This window comes from Antedon bifida, chromosome 8 (genome assembly GCF_963402885.1).
Source record: "Antedon bifida chromosome 8, ecAntBifi1.1, whole genome shotgun sequence".
Classification (NCBI taxonomy): Eukaryota; Metazoa; Echinodermata; class Crinoidea; order Comatulida; family Antedonidae; genus Antedon; species Antedon bifida.
Genome location: NC_136233.1, coordinates 11,516,316 through 11,540,555, shown reverse-complemented (window position 1 = coordinate 11,540,555; position 24,240 = coordinate 11,516,316). Strand labels below are relative to the sequence as shown.

Below are 24,240 nucleotides of genomic sequence, written 5' to 3'. Positions count from 1 at the left end.
GGAATCGACTGCTTAAAAGCTCAATGGCTGCTGTGTTTATTTCCTAATGTTAATTCATTAGCATTTTCTTTGACAATTTCAAAAGTGCCTTTACAGTATTCTGTAAATCTAGCATACATACTGTATGTTAAATACTAGTATAAACTAGAATTGTTGTTGTTAGTGTATTAATATCTGGAAAACTGGACTTTTTGGGTAGCCAAGGGACTGACATGTAATTACTAATTGCGTTGAATTTACAGTAGTCTTTCTTCCATTTTTAGACAATAAAAATTAATTTGGGTGACTCATGTTTTTGTATCAATTACTACTAAATGTGCAATGAGCATATTAACTTCTGTAGGCCTTTAGTAAGAATATTGTGCTGTGAAATGTTTGTGTTTTTTTGTTCAACGCTTATAGCGATCATTGAAATATTATCTAGTTTACTGTAGTGTAGTCCTCTTCGTCAACACTAAACAAATTGACAAAACATCTTATCTGATGTCATTGTTATCCAATTGATACCAAACTGAATATAGCTTCATATCATAATCAACCTCTGACATGTGACAACAGCTTGAACATCTGATAATTTGTAGTTGTTGAACACATTTGTACAAAGAAGTACTTTAGGGTGTTTTATTCACTTGCTACTGTTCGGTGAGGAAAGTATATCTATTAATGCTAAATACAGTGTAAGATCAAATAGCCAAGTGAACTAGATCTTGTTAATTAGCCAACAATTCTGTTCTTATACTTTGAAGCAATTAAAAACTCAATTTGGTCTTAAAAACTTAATTCATTTGAAAAATAATTTATTCAATATTCTTGTTATTGATCTAGACTACAGAATTATAAGTCCTAAAAATGGTTTCATTTACTAATTATTGGACTGTGTAGAGAAGTAAATTAGCTTATCTTTTAACTCCTACATAATTCTAATTCTAATCTATACTATCCATCTAATTCTACTCCATGTTTGTTTTGAAATCTAAAATCTTACATAACTATGTTGTCAAATTTGTGTTAAAAACCGGCTTTATTTGAACTGAGAAGGAACTGTAAAATCGTAATAAAACATCAACTTTAAGCCTTAATGTACATTCTACAATCTTTATTACACAAGACATACAACAAAAATTACTTTGTCTTCAAAAACAATAAATTAAGATCGTGCCTTAATACTGGCATGTTTTGTTTATAATTTTTTTTTGGTATAGAAAGTAATGCTTACGTGACATAGTGATAACTTATGCACAATCAATGATAGTAAATCCATTAGTAATTTATTGGGAGGTTTCGTCAGGTACAGTATTTTTAGTAGTGTTGTGTTCATATGGATTTCAGTAAGCTACTGGATCAGTGAGACTATAAAAGATGTTCATTATGCTATAATTCTTATAGCCTTCTATATTAGCACTCTAATAATAATAATAAAATCAATAATTGAAGTTCCTAGTACAACTAAGATATATTTATAGCATTTTCAAAGAATAATTTATTATTTTGTAATTTAAAACATGGTATTAAAGGAAAAGGAAGGAAAGAAAAGTAAAGAATAGTATCAAAGTTTCGGTTGTTATGCTCTGTAGTGTCAGTAGATACCAAGGAGTAATGCTAGTTTATTACACCATGCAAACCATTTAATTACATTTATAAAGGTAGCCATAGAGAGGCTCAGTTGTGTGTGATTGACAATGACATAAAAGAAAATGTGTAGGTTGTTTAATTAATTTAGTATTGGAGCTAGAGCATAATTACATCCAATTATTAATTAAAAAATTGTGTTAGCAAGTTGGACTTTGTCCTTGCACTTGTTAAATTATGTAAATTAGTCAGTCTGATCGATACAAACTTGAGTTAAAAATATTAAATTAATTCCACCAACTGTTACTTTGCCCATCTAGTAATAATAATATTAATAATTACTCCAAGGGGGCTTAAAATATGAGCTATGGTACATTTTTAGCATTTCTATTGTTATGATGAATTATGTTATGAATTTAGTGTCATAGTTTCCATGGTGACACTACAGCATAGTTATAAACTCTTCTGTTTGTTGCATTGATAGATAAGTAATTGTACAATTAGGATCAGTATTTCAACATTTATGAAGTCATCGTCATTGTGTAAAATGAATAGCAAAAGCACTTACGTGTTATACATACAGTATTTATGTTTTTGAAAACTTTTCTGTAAATGCCATAGAAGATTATTTAGCTCAGGTATGCTTTTGTGGGCTTAGGTATAGTGGGTTACAGTATAGATGTTAGTTTCGCTTGATTGCTTTAACAACCAGGATCTATCTGCTGTAAGTTGTTATTATTTTTTAATAGTCATTTTGTAGTTTAGATTTTAGTGTTACTAGAAACTATACAGTAGTTGATTTCTTTCAATGATATTAAATGATTTGTCTATATAATGAGTGTTATTGTTTCTAAAGCTACACTATCAAACTTTATGTTACAAAAAATATGTGATGTGCCCATATATGGACATGATGATGTCATACCACTACCATATTTAAGCATATCACTACCATATTTAGGCACATTTTTTGTCATTGAACTAGTTTGATAGTGTAGACAGAGCTTATATAGTTGAAGGTTTTGATTGCAGAAATTTGATTTCTAGAACTTCCTTCTTCCTTCTACGGAGGAATGAATTTCCTCAATAATTGAACATACAATTATAGCACCCTAGGATCTACTGTATTCAAACAGTAAGGTAGGCCTACTAACACTACAGGTTGTTAATTAGTTACCATTAAAAACCAATCATTTAATCACTCTCTTCCTGCTTAAGATTTTACTGTTAAACTCCAAAATGGAAACCATACCATCACTGCAGGAGGTTTCAATTGATTCCTTGTTGAAAATAGAATTTCTGAACATGTGTATGCATTTAGCAACGATTTATATTTAAATTTAGTTTTACTTTCATTATTTTGTTTTGATAACATGTTATTAGGAAGTGCTTGCTCCTTCATATGAAAGTTGTTAGTTTACAGTAGGTCTTTTGTACTATGGTACCCTTATGTCAGTAAACCATCATGTACAATGATGATGTGTTCTTCATTATAATATTGAGTTCTAGTAGTAGAGATTTTCTTGGTAAATATGAAAAATGCAAAAATCATCATAACTGACTCGAACCCGGGCCTTCAGCTTGGCATGTCGATGCCATACCATTAGACTACCATACGACTTTAGGTTCATTAGACTGGGCTCTCTCATCTATTTATTTCAAAATTGTTTACTGTAGATCCATCGCTGATTGAACCCTGACCCTTGAGATTAGAAGAATAGTACATTAACCACCAACCTACAGCTCTTTTCCTTTTTATAATATTCTTAATTTTCAAAATGTGACAGTTTAGTCTTGTTTTTACATAATCGTGCTTTTAGTAGATTCAGATTGGTTTGTAGTCTTAAATTATAAATTCTACTTACATTTGCCTTCCTAATCCATCCCACTCTGACACAAATTAATTGCAATACTAATTTACTATTGTCTATGTCATGGTTACCATAGTGATATTAGCTCGTAGTATCAATTTTGATCTTTTTATATATTTATTTTGTTCTTAAATTTCTAAATTTTAATGTCAGTCCTCAAAAGATTATTTTACAATTGAAATTTTGTTTGAAAACTGATTAATAAGATAAACAATGGTTAATATACATTTAAAATATTTTATAATTCTAATGAATGTTCTCGGACCCATATTTACAGTTTTTAAAATTTAACCATTTACTTTATTATTGTAAATATTATATAATGTTTTGACAGTTAGATTTCTTTAGAAAATGTGATCATCTCTCTTTAATCATTTAGAAAGTTTTTTTATTTATTTAAACCAATATTAATATTATTAAACTGCTTGACAGTTTGATTAATCATTCCTATCTTATTGAGAGTTTTGACAACCAATACTTTTAATTTTGAGAGTTTTCTTCTTGCATCTTTCTCTACAACCATGATGTAGTAATTATCTTTCCACGGTACAACACATTGGAGCCTGTTTTCAATGTACAAACATAATTGATTTATTAATTACTGTATAAATGTAATTAATAAATTGATTAATATATTTAATCTACTAAGCATAATTATTAATTGGTGTATTTATCGCTCACTTAGAGCCAGTCTGGAGCCTGTTTTACATCTGATTGTCATGGATGAGTCCTCGCAATGTTGAAGCCAAAGTCGTGTACGATTACCAGGTTGAAGGATTTCACGCAAAAGTATAAATCACGGATTGATGAATAAACATTCAATTATTGTTCAGTTTTCCTGTGTGAATGCGAATCAAACTAACAATGAGGGTCACATTCACATTGATGCTATTATTTCTGTTCAGTGATTAGTTATGTTATGGAATTAGGCTGGTCCTAGTTACCAAGAAAAAACAAGGAATACGTCCACACATACTTTCCATCGAGTTTGATATGATTCACTATTATTGATTATTTATTGACATTCCAAGACATGGATTTTTATTAATTATTGATTGACATTCCAAGACATGGATTTAGCTGGTTCTCAGTGTCATCTTTTGATTGATTAATCTATGTATTGATTAATATTGATTATTTATACATTCCATGACATGGATTTCTATTGACTATTATCAATTATTGATTGAAATTCCAAAACATGGATTTAGCCGGTTCTCAGTGTCATCTTCTGTTTGAACTTGAACAATTTGATTCACATGACGAAACCAGAGACTCGTCTCCTGAACATATCAAACAATCGGATTCCCTCCTTCGATTTAAGAGGGCGCACTTACGCAAACATGCGCCAGGCTCTGTGTGTGGCTTGGTTCGTTCGTTGTACCAAATTTTAAAGGCGAGATGGAGCATATTACATGCATGGAATTTATATCAAAAGGTAAGGTGTACTAAAAGAATTCAAACTTTAACTTTTTTGCCAAAGACTCTTTAAAGGAGACACATTCAAGACCCAACAAAGTGTCCCCTTAATCTGGAGACACCCATATTAAGGGATACATTGTTATGTTCTAAATAGTGTTAAAATGCATGCCCCTTGTTCGTTTTACAGGAAAGTGTCCTCTTTATGTGGGTGTCCCCAACTAAAACTGTAAGTGTTAAAACATGATTACCTTACTGTAGGTTGTTTTGAAAGAAAACATTCTCTTTCTAGGGATATCACTCCCCTGATATTGACGATAGTGTTAAAACATGATTACCTTACTGTAGGTTGTTTCAAAAGAAAGCATTCTCTTTGTAGGGATATCACTCCCCTGATATTGACGATAGTGTTAAAACATGATTACCTTACTGTAGGTTGTTTCAAAAGAAAGCATTCTCTTTGTAGGGATATCACTCCCCTGATATTGACGATAGTGTTAAAACAAGATTGCAGTACCCTACTGTAGTTGTTCGTTTTATAGGAAAATTCCGTCTTAGTAGGGAGGTTTACTATAGCATGTATTTACCTAGTACTGTATTAGACCCTTAACTGATTAACCTTGTTTAAAGTGGGAAAAAGAATGTCAGAAGTATGTCATTTGCAGCATGCCATCTGCTGCTGTATTGTTTTAATGGTATTTATATTTATGATTACCTTTGGAATGATGATTTATGGTTAATCAACAATCCTGAATATAGATTTCACTGGAAAAAAAAATAGTCCGGACCATTTGATCATGGTGTGTAAATATATTCTTTTTAATAATAATTGGCCTCTTTTGGTTTATCCGTGTACAATTAGCATTTACAGATATGTAAAACATAAATTTTGGTTTAATGTTTACAATTGCATTGCAGTAATAAAATTAACTAATTAACTTTTTGAACGATATTCAATTTTTTGTCTACAAACAGAATTCAATATATTACAATTCCCATGTGACTCTTGGTTTTATGAAAATCAATATTGCTATGAGTCACTATATTAATCACTCCTAATGAGCACCATTTTGTTCAAGTTTATTACCTCAACTTGGAAACGATGAGTCATAGAGTAGTGTTATTGTCGTCGTAACGTGTTAAAGTCTGTTACCGTAGCAGGCTACTGTACGTAAAGATGCAGAGATCTGAAAATCAATAAATATTGAGATCAATATTATTAAGGCTGTGTTTGTATCAACAGCTGTGTGTAATGGGAAAATGAATCAGTCTTATATTAAATTGAGATGAACCCACAACTTCCCTATTTCACAATTCATGCATCCTCATCATATTGAACTTTCGACAAGTACACCATTCTCTTTATATCATCATTTTGGCACACCTTAAAAATCTTTTGACAATAGCTAAATCTTTAGTAGTCATTTGTAATATCCTGAAGTGAATTTGTTTTACCTTTTTTGTATGTTGGAGTTGTGATCAATGTACTACTCCAGTAATACGAAGCGGAAACCAACCTTTAGGACAACCCTATTTAGGGGAAACTGTTCCATGAAATTAACAATTATGTTTCAACACTGCTGTAAACCTCTACTCATGGTACAACCACTAGTTAAGGGACATTTTGTTTTTGTCCTAAATGTGGCCCCTTGGGAGGCACGGGTTCTACTGTACTATGGTTTTTTAAAATACTTTTATCATTTTTAAATGATTACTATACTGTACATTTATCTTTACTTCATTTGCTGTAATTTGTAAACAAATTGTACAAGTACAAATATCACATTTCTCTTTATTACAGATTGATTATAAAATCATCATTTATTAATATCTGAAATTTCTGAAAAAGTAACAGGTTGTTTCCGCTTGAATGAGTCTGAACTCAACACATGTCTGTTTCACAATAAGATCTCTGGTAGAACACAATACCTATAACAATGCTCTTTGTTCATTCTAATATCATATTGAAGAATGGACAACAAATGGAGCAGAAATAATGAATATTAGATGCCAGTTCCTACTGTAACTTCTCTTTTTACATGGATATGTTATTGTAATCTCTCAACATACAATGCCATACTGTTGGTGCTATAAGTAATGAAAAATTATAATAAATATTATTTATAATTATTTAATTTTCTAAATAAAATATTGTAACTGTAGAAAAGTTAATCAATTGACTTATTTAATAATTTTACATACAGTATTCAAACTTATGCAACTAAAATGTACTACTATGCACTTGTCAATAAATAGATCAACATGTTCATAGACTTCTTTTATTTATGATCCATACATATGACATAAACTGGTACAAAATTGTAAAAGTAACAGCAACACCACCTTTCTCAACTATCAAATTCAAGTTTAAATAATAAGAGTGTCGTTAGATAATAACAGGGAATATTTTCGCCAGTGTAGCATACAGTAGCCAAATGCTGCACAATACCACCTTATTGCTTACACATTTATCAATGGTATACGCAATTTTAAACGCAATATAAAACTCTTTCCTACTCCAAATTTAGATTAATCAGCACTTATTGATATCACAATTTTGTAATGAAAATCCCAGTGAAATTTGCTTCATATTTTAATACTGTAATTGCATGTTTTTTCTACTGTATGATATTTGAGAATAAAATTGCAAATATTTACATTAAATACACTATTTGTGTCGTTTGTCTGATTTGCTTTTGTTGTGTGTTTATAAGAGATTCACCATCTGTGTCAAACTGTGTAAATACAGTCATGATACTTATTATGAAAGGCAATACATTGAATTGCATTGACGTAATATTTGTTCTATGTCTGAAATGAATGAATCAATTCAAAGAAGCTTTTAAATCTGAATAATGTTAACCGTTTGAATGTATTCCATTTTTGTTGAATATGTTCCTATTAAAACATTCATTTTAAATAATAAATTTTGAATATCTTCTCCTTATCATGAAGAAATAAGAAATAATTATTTCTTCATGACATTGGAAGTGCAAATGTATACACTCCTTTCTGTTGGTTTATTAACATGAGGGAATAGTTGGGTGGCACATGCAGCCACTTCTTTGACATCAAAAATTTAATTCATGACCAACACAGTTTTGCCTTAATAATAGGGATGTACCCTAATCTATATACAGTGTTGTTTATTAAAGGTGTCCAAAGATGTACACTACACGTACCACATCAAAACTTATGAATTGAAGGCCTTAGATATGTTACAATTCATATCATTTTTTTTTACAATTACAGCAACAACTTCAAGCATACGTAGCATGGGTAAACTCACAGCTGAAGAAACGGTCAGGCTGTCGACTGGTGGAGGATCTACGCCGTGACATGCAAGATGGCGTCGCTCTTGTTCACCTCATTGAGATTGTCTGTAAGTTGAATTAAATGTTTTCTAAATTGTGTTCAACGGGGTGTGCAAAATATTTACACAGTCTTTGGTGTCGCACCAAGACATACAGTACAGTATGTAGTGGAGACAACATGGGAACAAAAATACTACACTGTGTCAGTTAAAATGGTTCATCTTTTGGTCAACATAGTGTGCCATACGTTTAGGTGTTACAACTTACACTCAATATAGTGCAAATTCCTGAAACAACTTGATAACCCAACATAATATGCTTTGAGTCCATGACCAGTGTACATAAAGTTGCAATTTATAATGGTTTTTTTATATAGCTGGAGAGACACTAGCAAGAGTGGACTACAGTCCGCAGACACCCATTGCAATGCGGGAGAATGTAGAGCGTGTGTTACAATTCATGGCATCTAAACGAATACGAATGCACCACACATCATCTAAAGGTACAGTATTAAAGTTAAAATATAATTGTTTTATCATCTTGCTATGTTGTGTTTCTTCTCTAGCCTTCTACTATTATGTTATGTTTAGTAGAAGAATAGAGAGTGTGAATACAGAGAAGTACGCTCTCTATCCTTCTACTCAATATGTTATTGCTATTGAACCACTATGGACAGAGCAACACAGCAAAGCCAGATGTCAGCTCTCTAGCCTTCTACTATCTCTATATAATCAACATAATTTATTGTAAAATCTACATTACTATAAAACATGGAATAAAGAAATAAAAAAAGATGAAAACAAAGAGATGATTAGCATGGACCCATAAGCAAGCCTGTGCCCTGTAGCCAAGATTTTTGCAGGAGGGGTTTTTTCCGCAAATAGGAGCAAGTGCAAGCCTACATAGTAAATGAAAATAGTGTTCCTATGTAGGATTTCCACGACTTAAGCCGATTTACTATTACTTTCAATGTTGAAGATAAAAATGGGGGTTATTTCGAACCCCGCTGGCTACAGGCTTGATAAGTGAAGCAAATTAATGTAACAAGTCTGTGACCCATCTTCAGAAAGGTGTTGCCGTTCTCAGAGAGGGTTGCTGTTCTGAGTAGAAGTTTTGATCTGTTTCAGAAATGAAATATTCATTGTACTTTCAACCATAAATCATAGTAATACAATTGCATATTTCCAACTGTAGAAATACTAAATCGTATTGTTCAAAGTCTCTACATTGATGTCATCTATGTGGGTGACATAATAAACTGAATTCACATCAATACTGTCATCAATTATAAATTACAGAAACAGGAAAGGTGACATTTATATTAGAATGACATCAATACAGTTAGGTACAATGACGTCTATAGGTAGTTATAATTAAAGATTTACGTACATTCAGTTTCAAGATTAATATCTACTGTCTTAACAAAATATAGATCACCTCAAATAATGATACTGTATTGGAAGATACACTTAATAAGTTTAGAAAAATAAAACAAGGATTTACTTAAAATAAAGAGAATTTTAAAAATACTGTATATATATATAAGTATATGAAAAGATAATTCAAGCTCGTTGACTTCTTTAATAATATGTGTTCTGATTTTGAGTTACAATATACTGTACTGTACTCCATAATGTAGAATTGAATTATAATATCTGGTTTAGCTTAAAAAACCATGAGAAAAATTATCATATTTCTATTTCTGTTACTATTACTGAATAATAATACTAAAATTTTTTTACTGCAATAATAATAATGGATGACTTACGGTAGTTTGTTTTAATGTACATGTTTATGAGGCAGTTGCTGCAATAAACAGTATGACCCCCAAAAATGCTTGCTATACAGTAATAGTCCAGTGGCAGGAGGGGGGAATCACCACCCGAAAGGGGACAAATTGCCATCCAACTTTTCTAGACCAGAATTTTCCGTAGATTACGAATATGGAAGGTAATCGATCAGGATAGGAAGCGTTTTCGAGATATAAGGGGTCAAAGTTCAAAATTGACCAATTACAACAATGTATTATGTATATGTATTATAACAAATTTATTGAAGCACAATTTGGTCTTTTATTACATTTTTATGATTATAAGTGTCTATTCAATCACCTTGTGAAAAAAAAATCTTTTGTAATTAAGGGTCAAATGTCAATATTGACCAATCATAGAACGTACCTCTAAAACCAAATAAAAACTTATATTAATAAAAATTGGATGTTTTCTTATCCTGTTAATCAATCATACGCAATGTAAAAGAGCGAATACATCATTTCATCAGTTGACATAAGGTCAATTTCATCAGTTGACATAAGGTCAAAGGTCAACATTTTAATACACGTATTAGTTAACAAATAAATGCAAAGTTGTCCAAACTATGATTTTGATGGTTTTACAATTAATCAAATTATTTGATTAGTAAAGTTATGTTATTTCATTATAATTTTGATTAATATAATTATAATACTGTTTTTAATCAAATCAGACTTCGATCAGGATAGGAAGCGAATAGGAAGAGATAAGGGGTCAAAGTTCAAAATTGACCAATTATAACAATGTATTATATACATATGTATTATAACCAATTTATTGAAGTTCAATTTGGTCTTTTAATACATTTGTATGGTTATAGGTATCTATTCAGTCGCCTTATAAAACAAATACTTTTCAATTAAAGGTCAAATGTCAATATTGACCAATCACACAATTTGCATATAAACCCAAATAAAAACTAACATTTAGGACAAAATGTTATGTTTTATCATTCTGTTAAGACATCTATCAATCATACACAATCAAAAGAGCACATTTATCATTACACAAGTTGACATAGGTCAAAGGTCAACATTTGAACAAGTGATATACTAAATAATGCAAAGTTATGAGATTGATGTTCATAAATGTAATCACGTTATTTGATCAGTGAAGTTATGGTATTTTTATATTTTTTCTAGTGCGCATTATTTTAAATGTATTAAAATAATACTGTAAAATAAATAATAAAATTATTATTAATATTATTAATATTATGACGGTTAAAATGTTATGATGTTAAAATGTTACGCTGACCTTCAATGATTTGCCACTATACAGTTGCATTTATTAGAGCTACAATATTCGTTTTTGGAAAATAAACTACTATTCATCAGAACCAGAGAATACCAATTCGTACAGGATAGGGCATAGGCAGATCCAGGTGGCCAAACTCAATCCACAACTCAATACACAGACAGACCACAATTTGTATATAGCCACAGATAGTTTGGCCCATACAGGAAAGAGTTTCCGGTACACAACAGATTCTAAAATAACCCATATGGATTTGCCTGAATGAACCCTCTAAGGACCCTTTTGGGATCTCTATGTGGTGTGCTACATAAGGCCCTGTATTAGAAATTAATATGGGGTAAATAGTTCATAGATGAACTATGAAATAAAACTAAAATGTTCACCCTCAATCTTTAAATAACATTTATGGATTTGCCCAAATGAACCCAAGGGCCGATCCTTCATGGACCTTTCGGGGTTCTCTATGTGGGTCTACAAGAGACCCTATATTGGAAATAATGTATGTGTGGTGAAAATGTGGGTTCATAGAGATATAATAAATATCCCTGTGCACCCTCGATCATCCATAAGGAACATTTTATGGATTTGCCCAAATTAACCCAAGGGCCGGTCGTTCTCCATGGATGGACATTAAGCCCCATAATGGAAATATAAGAGGTGACAGTGTGATTTCATATAGACAGGCGCGGCCCATGGAATAAAGCTGCCTGTGCACTCTCGATCCTTAAGGAACACTTATGGATTTGCCCAAATTAACCCAAGGGCCGGTCCTCCATGGATGGACATTAAGTCCCATAATGGAAATATAATGGGTGACACTGTGGGTTCATATAGACAGGCGGGGCCCATGGAATAAAGCTGCCTGTGCACTCTCGATCCTTAAGGAACACTTATGGATTTGCCAAAATTAACCCCCCAAAGGCCGGTCCTCCAGGGATGGACATTAAGCCCCATAATGGAAATATAAGGGGTGACAATGTGGGTTTATATAGACAGGCACATGGAATAAAGCTGCCTGTGCACTCTCGATCCATAAGGAACCGATTTGGATTTTGCCTAAAATGAAACAACAGCAGGTCATCTATTTAGACCCTTCTGTGTTTCTCTACTGTATGTTCAGTTCTACATTTGGCCCCTGTATCGGATCAATGCACTTGGCTACATAAGTTACTGTGTAAGAAATATATCAGGTAACTAAAACTGTAGGTTCCAATATTAAGCCATGGGAAAAGCCTGTCTGTGCACCCTCAATCCTTTTAAAAGGAACCCATATGGATTTGCCAAAATGAACCAAGGGTAACTTCTGAATTCTCTATGAACCGTACATTCCGTTGGAGATACATGGATACCTGATTGAAATTGCTCAAATGTTTCTGAAAGACATTGTACTGTATAGTAGTAGTATTCCCCTTCCACACCTCTTTGCATTAAATCTGCCCGATAGGCTCTTATGTACAGGATTTCAAAGCAATAATCACACTTGTATTTTTCAAGCAGTATAATCTATTAGATTGAATAAAAATATCTATTATAAACAATTTGCCGTTAGAAATCTCTATGCCATGTCGTTATTTAGATGAGAAAAACAGGTCAAAGGTTAAAATTACAGAAAAATAGTGTTTCAGTCACTTTTTGAAAAAAATGTTGCATTATGGCAAGTATAAACATATATATTGTGAACAATTTGATACCAAAATTGGCTCCTTACGACAAATATTTATTAATTTATGTTTTTATAACCTTATTCAATTATGTCAAAGGTTAATAACCACACTTCCGGTCATTTTCAAGCAATATCATCTGTTACACTGAATATAAATGTATATCTTGGGAACAATTTGCTTCTATTTTTAATTCTCTCCGACCTGCCGTTACGTAGATATAGCAAAAAGAGGTCAAAGGTCAAAATTGCTAAAAATGGGGTTTCCGGTCAATTTTACAAAGAAAGTTCTGTTAGAGCTAATATATACATATACATTCTGAACAATTTGACACCAAAATTATCTCACTAGGTCTAGAATTTCCAGAGATATAGCATGTTTTTATATTGGTCAATTTTGAACTTTGACCCCTTATATCTCGAAAACGCTTCCTATCCTGATCGATTACCTTCCATATTCGTAATCTACGGAAAATTCTGGTCTAGAAAAGTTGGATGGCAATTTGTCCCCTTTCGGGTGGTGATATCCCCCCTCCTGCCACCGGACTATAAATAAACATGAACAGGTTACAACAAAAATATTTACTGCAGTAACTTCAGTAGAATAAGTTTGAGATGATATCTAGTATTTTTTTGGCTTTCAGTAATTTGACAATATTATAATCGGCTAATACTCTGTGAAAAGGAAAATAATATTGTACAGTAAGCCTTAACACATTTGCATATTAATGTCAGTAGATAATAATTATTCCTTGTTGTAGTTGATTAAGAATATAATCACTGAATAAATTAACCACGGTTAACGTGTCATTTGTTTTTGCAGATATTGTTGATGGTAATTTGAAAGCTATAATGCGTTTGATTTTAGCATTAGCTGCTCATTACAAGCCTAGCAGCGTGAAGCAAACACCACAGACCCCGCAAGGCACGCCACAGAAGCCTCAGAGGCAGCAGTCGCTTGCTGCTATGGCTGCAGGAGCGGCAGCGGCAATCAGAGATGCTCGTAAAGATGTCCAGATGGCAGGCGGTTCATTAAGAAGGTCAAAGGGGAAAGATCCGTCAGCTCGGTAGGTTTATTTGTGACCGTGACAAACTGCAGTAGTTTCATCATGTGCGCATGAAGGAACATTGGGACATGCTTCTTTGCCTGATTCCTCAGCATAGTTTTTCTGGATTTTTGCTCCAGAGGACAACCAAGCAAGTGTAATGCTTTGTAATTCATTTGTTGTTGTCTTGCTGCATCTACAGTACTTCCATGAATTTAAAAAGTTTATATTTTTTAACCTAAACTAATGTTGCTTTGTTGAATTCTGTACGATTATTTTTGTTTTAACTATGAACTAATTGATAACTAATCTTTTTAAAGCATTTTCAGTATCTTAGCTTGTTTGTATTGTCCTTGCTTGTCTGTATTGCTTAACATTTGCTTTGCATGCTTTGTGTATTAATTTAGCTTGTATGGACATTCCGGCCTGTACCGGTCAAGTCCAGCTCCAGTGGAAAGGTCTAACATACATAGAAGGTAAATAACTAATGGTACATAAATGTAAAACTAACACTTCTCCTTTGGCACCTCCCTATAAGAAGATAATTGCTATTGTTATAATTATTTACAAGATAATTTTTAACTGTGCTACGAGAATCCAAGAATACAAGCATTAACAGTGTGTCTTGTTCTTTCACTTTTAGCCCACATGGCAGTCCTGCACCTTCTGCTACCAACACTCCTCTACATAGTAGGACAGCGACACCAGTACGTGCCTTGTTAGAGGCTAGGAACAGTCCCTATCCCTCCAGGACTTCAAGCTTTGCATCGGATCATTCAGATCAAGGTATTTTATGTACAAGATTACCACCATCATCATCATCATCATCTTTTATTTGAGTGGGCTTTCTTCCTCTTCCGAGAGGTTGCTCATTCCAGACTGTTACACCATCTCTCCACTTCTACCTGTCTTGCCATCATTTTCCTCCAAACCAATTTTCCTTCTTTCTTTCTTTACCATATTTTTCCATGTCACCTGTGGCCGTCCTCTTTCTCTTCTACCTACAAATTCTAAATACCAAGCTCTCTTACTGGTTCATCTTTTCTTAGAATATGTCCCATCTATCTCAAGCTACTCCTCCCTCATATACGATTAACATATAATAAAAAAAAAACATGACAGAAATGAAGATTTAGCATCATGGAAGTAAAGGTGCATTTATAATATCATTTGCAATGTATGTTAATAAAAACGTAATAAATACTGTAACAGCAATTGACTATAAAACAAACCAAACTAATGTTAGATTACATTTCAACATACATTAAAATGCCATGTAACCAGTGAGATATATATACCCTGAAATTTGTGAATTTTGGAAAATTAGTATTAAAATAATGATCATGATTTATTTCCTATTTCTTCAATTAAAATAATTTTTTTCTAATTGAGTAGTTTACAAATGTTGTACTTAAGGAACTCTTAAAGTCTCAATGATAATCCCACTTTAAGATTTGGTTTAAAATGTTAAAAGCCTACTTGAACATCCAAATAAATTTTTTATTTATTATTAGTTTCCTGTAATGTAAGTGTAATATTATTTTGTGTTATACAATATGTTAAGAAAGTGAAATATTATATTTAGCATAATGAAATGCATACACAGTTTGGCTATGTTTGTCTTCTTAGATCAACACATAAAATGATATAATAATCTGTTTATGCTGCGTTTGGTCAATGTTAAAACAGTTTTCTTGGTGTACGTTGTCGGCAGTAAAACCTCGCCCATTGCTTTTTATAGAGCAGAAAACTTACCTTGTTGAAAGATTCTTTCTTGTCGTTTTTAGATTCTATTTAAAAGATATATACTTGTGGTATTTTCTTGTGGTGAAGTTATCAGTACATCGGAAGACAGTTCTAGAGCCTAAAGAATATCCATTGTAGTACAAGTACTGACTTACACTAATTACTTATCTCAACAGGCAGCGAATGTGGCTCTCTTCCAAGAAGAGGCTCAATGGCATTAAGTGACGTTGAAGATGATCATGATGCTATGCTAGTGGATGTTGAGGATACCAAGAAAATGCTACTAAGTCTCCAAGAAATGGTAACTTGTTATAATGAAAATTTCTGATTCTTCTGAAAAATATGAATTTTGTCTTAAGGCCCATTTACATTAGGACGATAACAATCGATGATAAATATATAAGCATGCATTTTTATTACATAAAACAAAAGAGATGAGAAAGGTTTTTGTTGTAGAACTATAGGATAATCATTTATGCTGTCTTTGATAAAAATAATATTTTTAAAATTCCAATCAGATGTCATGATAAATAAAAACAATACAATCGTTGTATTGTCACGATATTATTGCTCTTACTAATCATGACGTCATTTGATTGGACGTGTGCAAATATCATTTTCATCAAAGGAAGCATAGATGGTTATTCTATAGTTCTAGAATGAAAAGTGTTTATATTTCTTTTGTTTTATGTATGAAAAATGTCTATTATTGTCTATTGTTATCGTCCTAGTGTAAATGGGCCTTTAAGCTGCTTTCACATCGCACCTGGATTCGGTCCAGCACCCTGAGAAAAATATTGTGTAAATTGGTGAAGTATAGGATTGTTAACACCAATTCGTACCAGATTCTAACTCCGAATTCGGAGTGTTGAATCAAGAATCCATTAGTTTCCAGAAATCGTACAATTTTTTCTTTTGACCAATCAACATTGAGCATGAATGACGTCGATTGACAACGAATAAACGGATTCATGCTCGATGTGAAAGCATGTTTAATGTTTGCGATATTTTTCTCAGGCTGCAATGTGAAAACGGTTTTAGGCTGACAGTAAATGTGCAATGCATGTAACAAAATTACCATCAAGTGTTCAATCTATGGTAATTTGCATGTTTAACCTAATGAGTGCTCGCTATAATAGCAGGGAGAAATAGATGTATTATATAAAAGAAAAAAGTAAAACTGTTTATTGGATTGAATAAGAAGAATTGTACTTGAATTTGGATATGCAAATGATTATATGCAATGCAATATGCAATACATTAATGGTCTCCACACTTTCTTATAATGAGTAATGAACTAATTGATGTCAGATTAATTAATTATATAGTGATTGTTGTGAATTCACAAAATTTATCGTATATACTTTGAAAATCATAATTTATCAAAGATAATTAATTAGGTAAAGGTCAAACACATCTAGTAAATAAGGAGAAACAAATGCATGGGTCTTAATTGACAAATTACACATACAAAATAGGGAATTAATTATACATCATACATTATGATGTTAGAACATACAATTATGCTGTGAGAAAATCCATTATGTACAAAGTTTAAAGGTAAATATAGGACAATTTAATCAATGTATGAAATAGCCTCAGAGAAAAATGTCCATTTACCGTAATTGACTCATCCATTCACTCAGACTTTAAGACGTTATAAAGGTATGAAATTAACTTGTCTACTGACAATACAAAATATATATTAATCTGAAAGGCATTTTTTAAGTTTGAAATATGAAAAGAATAAGAAATGCAATGAAATATCCAGATATATTAGAGAATCGATTTTGTAATTTGTGACTCAATTTTCATCTGCCAACATTAATAGAAAACCAAAATATAACATAAGTAGTTATATATTAAAATATAATATGAATATACATAATACCTGTATCATACTTTTCTTTATAGAATACCATAAGAAATAACATAGATGAAATATATATAATTGGTTCTTGTTTATACAACTTTGAAATTCAATTCAGTCCTTGAAGGGTGGGTACCTGCTGTTTTGAAGTTGGTTGTTAGACATCCAAGGTGTTTATTAAATGCTTCAATTTAAATCTTTCTATAATTTTCTCTCTATTAGTTACTCAGTGGCAAGGCAGCAGATGAGGAAGGTGCTGGCTCAGATGCTGAGGAGGATCAATTTGATAGTACTGCTTACAAAGACTATGTGGTATGATACAATTAATCACTAGCATTGTTACAATTGCCAAATATTACAAAGTGTATAATAAGAATCAGGTGCTAGGCTGTGGTCTTTGATGCCCAGTATCAATGAAGGCCTACAAGTACAGGATGCATTTGTCCTCCTTACTTTAGGAAGCATTACTAAGTATAAAATAAATAAGCACCATTAATTTTCAAATTCTTTTGTTAAAATGGTGACCTTTTATTTTACTTTTTTTTATCAGGTTGTTCTTCAAGCCAGATTAGACCAACGTCAAGCAGAGCTTAAAAAAATAAAAGCTGAGCTATCAACAACCAAACAGGAATGCCGAAATCTACAGGGTACAAAGGTAAATATTTTAAAATTTATTAAATAAAATTAAACTTGACAGTAGTTTTTTTAAGTTTTTCTTTTTAGGTGTCTATTTTGTGCCTAGTTTACCTGGATAAACAGACAATAGCTATTGCTTCTCACAAGATAACAGATAAAGATCCTTGAAACGAACTACTCCGACAACCACAATGTTACTTTTTTTACTTTTTTTGTATTGCAGGCTGGTTTACAATCCAGATTAACAGATCAAGACAATGCATTACTACAGATGAAGGCGGAACTTTTGAGGGTTGGATTTACACATCAAAATTTAGAATCAGATAATGTAAGTGTACATAATACAAATACATTGAAAAATTGAAAAGATAAAAGACCAACAAACAATTTTGTTTTCTTTTAAAAATTGAATAGAGGTCAGAACTTGCTCTGAATCCAACTTCCACTTTGGCTACCAACATCCACAACATGCAGCATATTTTCACACTGTAATGCATTTATTGATACTTTCCTGGCAATGTTTGTTCAAAAGATTGCCATCCTTAATTAATGTCTTGTTTTTATTAGGCCGATTTAAGACGGCAACTGGAAGAGAAGTCAAGAATTGCAGAGGATGTCACGAAGCAGCTACAGCATAAAGGCAAGTTCTTGATGCAACAACAAGATCAGATAGAGATCCTGACACAGCAACTGCAAGAACTGAACTCTCTAAAGGTATAGCCAATTTGCATTAAGGATGGTTGTGATGGTGCTAGTTACTACTGTTTCTTCACCATGCAAGCATTTATTACAAAGAAAACGTTTTGCAACTTTGAAAAATAATTTCCTCCAAACACATGTCCTGAAATATTATGTATTTATTGTTTTAGACCGATCTTCAAAATAAACTTGAGGAGCGTGGTGGCAGTGTGCATCAATTTCAAAGTCAGATACAACAACTCAGTGATAGGTTAGAAGATGTCAACTTGGCAGAGGTATATATCTTTCATTCTTCTCAAACTTAAATTTGACTTCCAACATTATTGTCTACTGTGTGTGTCACCAGACTTCCTCTTCCATACCCTGATTTTTTTTAAAACAAAATATGCCAACTTTAATTACTTTCATTTATAATTTAACTCAACCCAAAAATCACAGATTTTAAGTTGAAACGTTTTAGGGTGTTTTCCCTCTACCTTATGAGACACCACTAATCTGGTATCTTGTGGCCATTTTTTACTAAAACTGTAGTGTTTTCATTCTGTTAGTTAATTCTTCTGTTTATATTCTGTTTCTTTCCGTAGACCAACTTAGGAATGCATATCACGTCACAAGATAACAAACTTAGCAGTATAGAAAGTAGATTTGGTCTGAAAGACCAAAGTACATATAGAGAGGTAAACAAACTATTCTGATTGTGAACAATAATCAAATCTTATATTAACCTTTTTTTGTAAATCAAATTTATTACTGAATCTATTTTAAGAAAAATTGTTTTATGAAACTAAGATTTTTATTCTTCTTTTAAAACAGTTAATGAGAAATGTTTTTTTAAAATTGCAGTCATCTGAAGAAATGCAAACATTAAAGACCGCCCTCAGGAGTTTACGATCTAATATGAATCTTCATGATCCCCAACATCATGCCTTGGACACATTAGAACAGGTGCGTAAGAGAAGGAAACAATTAGGTGATAGTAAAGTGCGCTCTCCAAAAAAATATTCAAGGTTGAGGAGAAACTACGCACTCCCTGAAATGTATTCTTACGCCTAAATTTTGATTTTCAATTATTTGTTTGTTTGAAAAATTCATAGACATGGTGGTAAGAAAAAACAAATTTAGAAATTGGAATGGAAAGTTAAGAGAGTAATAGTAATTCAATTATTTTACATATGTGTTTTTTTTAATTTTATTCAGGGTGTAACATCTATAATGGAAAGGCTGCAGTCTGGCATTGCCTCAAGTAGAAACAGTGATACAGTAGGTTGCATTCAAGCTCAATTATGACGTTCACATCCTCATTATAACCTCGTACAACATGATTTCATGTCCTCTTTATGATATGATGATTATATCTCATAGCCATAGAGAGATATTTTGAGCTAAGACAAGTTGTATACTGCCCTCTACTTTTGGGTGATGCTGAAGAAAGTTTGGAAATAATGCATAAGTTGTACTGCCCCCTATTTTAGGCATAGAAATTGCATTAAACGGCTCTCACCTGAAGGATTTTGTTTAAATAGTTTGATTTTAATTGCAAGAGTAAACAGTCACATGTCCTTGTTTTGGTGAAATATTGCTATTTGATACATATTCCAGTTGTAGTCTTATAGCAGCTTTTTATTCATTTTCATGAAGGAAGAAGTTTTAATTGTTCTGGTTTGTTATCAACTTGTTAATATTTTATCAACCTAAAATTTATCAACTTGTTAACATTTTATCAACTTGTTAATATTTATCAACTTGTTAACAATTTATGAACTTGTTAATATTTTATTAACTTGTTAACATTTATCAACTTGTTATTACATTTATCAACTTGTTTTTACATTTATCAACTTGTTATTACATTTATTAATGGGATAACGTTTATCAATTTAACATTTATCAACTTGTTAACATTTATCAACTTGTTAACATTTATCAACATGTTAACATATTTTAATTCAGAACATTTGATTTTTAATTGATATTCTGTTATTGTTGCAAGTTTATACATGTTTTTACAGTAGTCTTTTAGTAGACCATTTATTATTTCTATTTAACTAAAAACCTTCACTACGAATATTTTATATTTTACACATTTTTGTTCTCTATACAACTAACTAAAACAAATCAAAAGGAATTTCCTGTACTACTTATTTTGAAAGTTTGGCCGAAAATTTGAATCTGTAATTATTCAAATTTAAAGTTTTGACAGGTCTTCAAAATCTTCAATCAATCAATTTCCATTTGAAATTATAAATACATTTCTTCTGATAAAATGATAAAAGACATGGAGGAGATAAAACAAGAGGCAGATTGCCAGTACCACCTTTTACACAGATTAATCTATGCCATAACAAGAAAGAAATCAAGCTTAAACAAACTTGGCAGAGATTTCCTGTAAAAGCAATGCCATTAAGATTTATAACCATCCACTGTATAGTTTATTTTAACGTGAATTTATCCATTTCTCGAATTGTGAAGCAATTTATTTTAGACAATTGGATAGTATTTAAATTGTGCTATAAATTTAGAATAATAAATCTTTCAACTTACTGAGACAATTTTTTCATATCGTTTGAAATTGAAGTTAATTCTCATCATTTATCTAATGCTAATAGTCATCTCATCTTCCTTTTTTTACATCATTTTTTAATTTTAAATACATTGTTTAAGCAAATGTAATTTATATAAAGAAGTTGTGAAATTACAAACTTAATTCATAATCATATCAAATATAACTCATCAACTAACATTTAATTTTTTATGTCAGTTGATGTTGAATCCTGCTACAGATGCATATAACGAAATAAAATGTTAATCTTCATGTCCCCTTGCTTTCATTTTAAACATTTTAAATAAATATTGTCAACCATAAAAAATAGACTTAATATTTATTTATTTTTTATGTTTCGGCTACTTGCATTGGTAGCTAACCTAAATCATTTGAAACCTGTTAAGTTTACAACCAAAATGTATTTTATACAAACAGTTGTGAAATTATGAACCTCATTCATAATCAAGTTGAATATAAATCATCAACAAGGTTCCATTTGTTCAAATCAGTTCATTTTGCACTGGCAAGTGTGGACCTAACCTGGTGGGTGTATTTTTCCACTTACGATATTTACGTTTCTTTAAATTTGTTATTACTAACATTCAGTAACCATTGCCTTGTTTTGATTGATTTATGCAATTGTATTTTTTATTTTGTAGAGCTCAACCGAGAGTGCACGTCACGCATCTCCTCGCAGAACGCCTCGTGAGGAAGCAAACTCACCGAGTAAGTGCTCACTCGTGTGTCCGTAAACAAAGTCGTTAAATCTGTTCTGTGTATTATTAAGCATGTGAATTTAATAACTACGTCATAATATAAATACCTACATTTATCTGCATTGAACATTTATTATATTTAGAGAAAATACTACAATAAATTATTTTTTTTAAAACTATGAATATAACTGTGCTTTGATACAATACCAGTACCTTGTAAAACTATTTCAATTGGTTTTGGGGAGTTTACATTTTAATAGAGTTTAGTATTGGGAAAGTCAACTGTAAAAATATCTTTACAGATCTTTTTTTATCTGAGATGAATAAAAGCATAACCATATGTTACTGTATCTTTCCACATTTTCTAGTGCTTCAATATTAACTTACCTATCATCTTATCTCATATAGGTATAAATTCATTAGATGCACATTCAGCAAGTAATGGCGGCCCGCCTGTTATAAACTCTACGAAGGTGCTGTATTTCACAGAGAGAACCGTAACCCCTTTCATGTCTTCCATACCAAAACCGTACGTATATTTATGTCAACTCAATTGTTATCATGTACATAAAATCTAAGTCAATCACTAAATCTTGATTCGCACTCGCAACAGGACGCAGATGCAACGCAAGCGAGTTCAATACTTGTAATTTGTCAAACGTCTTGCGTTGTGTTACGTCTCTACTGGGAACCTAGCAATACAGATCCCATCAGAATTCAATTGCAGTTACTTCAGTAACTACATTTTTGTTTACTGCAATAATGTAAGAGTTTAGTTTCAATTTAGAAGTTTATGAGGCAGTCACTGTGATAAAACAGTGTGTGTGGTTACCCAACATAAAAAGCTTGCTAAGTAAGGTTGCTAAATATATGCATAAACAGGTTAAAGAGTAGTTGTGTATAAACAGGTTAAAAAGTAGTTGTGTATAAACAGGTTAAAGAGTAGTTGTGTATAAACAGGTTAAAGAGTAGCTGTGTATAAACAGGTTAAAGAGTAGTTGTGTATAAACAGGTTAAAAAGTAGTTGTGTATAAACAGGTTAAAGAGTAGTTGTGTATAAACAGGTTAAAGAGTAGCTGTGTATAAACAGGTTAAAGAGTAGTTGTGTATAAACAGGTTAAAGAGTAGTTGTGTATAAACAGGTTAAAGAGTAGTTGTGTATAAACAGGTTAAAGATTAAACAAAATGTAGTTACTACAAATAATGTTAACATGGTCCCTTAGTATGTGAAGTTTTTCCCATCACAACACTTAGAATACTTTGTTTTGTCATAGTTGTAATTGGTCTTACGGATATATGCTACTTTACCTGAAAATGTAGTGGTCATTTGTATTTGTCTTGATTGTAGTCCAACTGGCCAATGGCTAATTACACAGTAGGTGTCTGTCTAGTTGCATTCAAAATCTTAATTGATTTTAAAGCATTTTGGCAAAGGACTTAACGCATCAACTACCTTAATGTCCACAAAGAGACTTGGTCGTAAAATATACTTGTATGTACGGCAATAACTAGATTGATTGCCTCTAGACTAATTGCATAGTTTTTGGACTGTGACCCACTATCTTCTTAAAGGGATAAAACACCTTGGTCGTAAACATACTGCTATCTATGTTAATAGTTAAAACGATTCCCGTGAGTTTAATTGCATTGTTTTTGTTCTGTTACATTGATATGATACTTAAGAATTCTTGAAATTGAAACTTTGATGACGTAAGTTTTTATAGAAATTTATTATGAAAAGTTAACTTTTGGTATTGATAATTCCTCGATTTTGGCAATAGAATCATTTTTGTTTTTGCCTATTTTTTTTTATATCCAGACTTGGTCAAGTAACACTACGAGACTTCAAAAAGATATTTGACCGTGAGGGTCCTTACCGATATCACTTCAAAGCACTTGATCCTGAATTTGGAACCGTGAAGGAAGAGGTGGTTGATGATGATGACATCATCCCTGGCTGGGAGGGAAAAATTGTGGGCTGGGTTGAAGAGGATATAGGATGAACCAGCGGGGAAGAATGATGGAAGAGAAACCTGTTGGCTGAACCTTGAGAAGGATGTGTGGATGACCAAGAGTAAACTGGG

The 24,240-nt window shown here is 31.9% G+C and overlaps 1 protein-coding gene across 4 annotated transcripts in view; it reads left to right on the top strand.

Moving 5' to 3' along the window:
* LOC144851095 (dixin-like) overlaps positions 1–24,240 on the top strand; it is a 34,807-nt gene extending 10,567 nt beyond the window's left edge. The window contains exons 1-19 of one of the 4 annotated variants that reach the window (XM_078708620.1): positions 4,469–4,878; positions 8,112–8,241; positions 8,550–8,675; positions 13,725–13,968; positions 14,355–14,423; positions 14,591–14,733; positions 15,870–15,994; positions 17,786–17,875; positions 18,114–18,218; positions 18,423–18,527; positions 18,767–18,913; positions 19,069–19,173; positions 19,483–19,575; positions 19,742–19,843; positions 20,096–20,158; positions 20,537–20,557; positions 22,100–22,166; positions 22,565–22,685; positions 23,976–24,240. In XM_078708620.1, coding sequence (XP_078564746.1) covers positions 4,642–4,878; positions 8,112–8,241; positions 8,550–8,675; positions 13,725–13,968; positions 14,355–14,423; positions 14,591–14,733; positions 15,870–15,994; positions 17,786–17,875; positions 18,114–18,218; positions 18,423–18,527; positions 18,767–18,913; positions 19,069–19,173; positions 19,483–19,575; positions 19,742–19,843; positions 20,096–20,158; positions 20,537–20,557; positions 22,100–22,166; positions 22,565–22,685; positions 23,976–24,159 — 2,277 coding nt within the window. In that variant the 5' untranslated portion in view covers positions 4,469–4,641 and the 3' untranslated portion in view covers positions 24,160–24,240. Of the gene's footprint in view, positions 1–4,468; positions 4,879–8,111; positions 8,242–8,549; positions 8,676–13,724; positions 13,969–14,354; positions 14,424–14,590; positions 14,734–15,869; positions 15,995–17,785; positions 17,876–18,113; positions 18,219–18,422; positions 18,528–18,766; positions 18,914–19,068; positions 19,174–19,482; positions 19,576–19,741; positions 19,844–20,095; positions 20,159–20,536; positions 20,558–22,099; positions 22,167–22,564; positions 22,686–23,975 lie in introns of those variants that run through there. The other 3 variants (XM_078708623.1, XM_078708622.1, XM_078708621.1) reach the window with 3 other exon arrangements.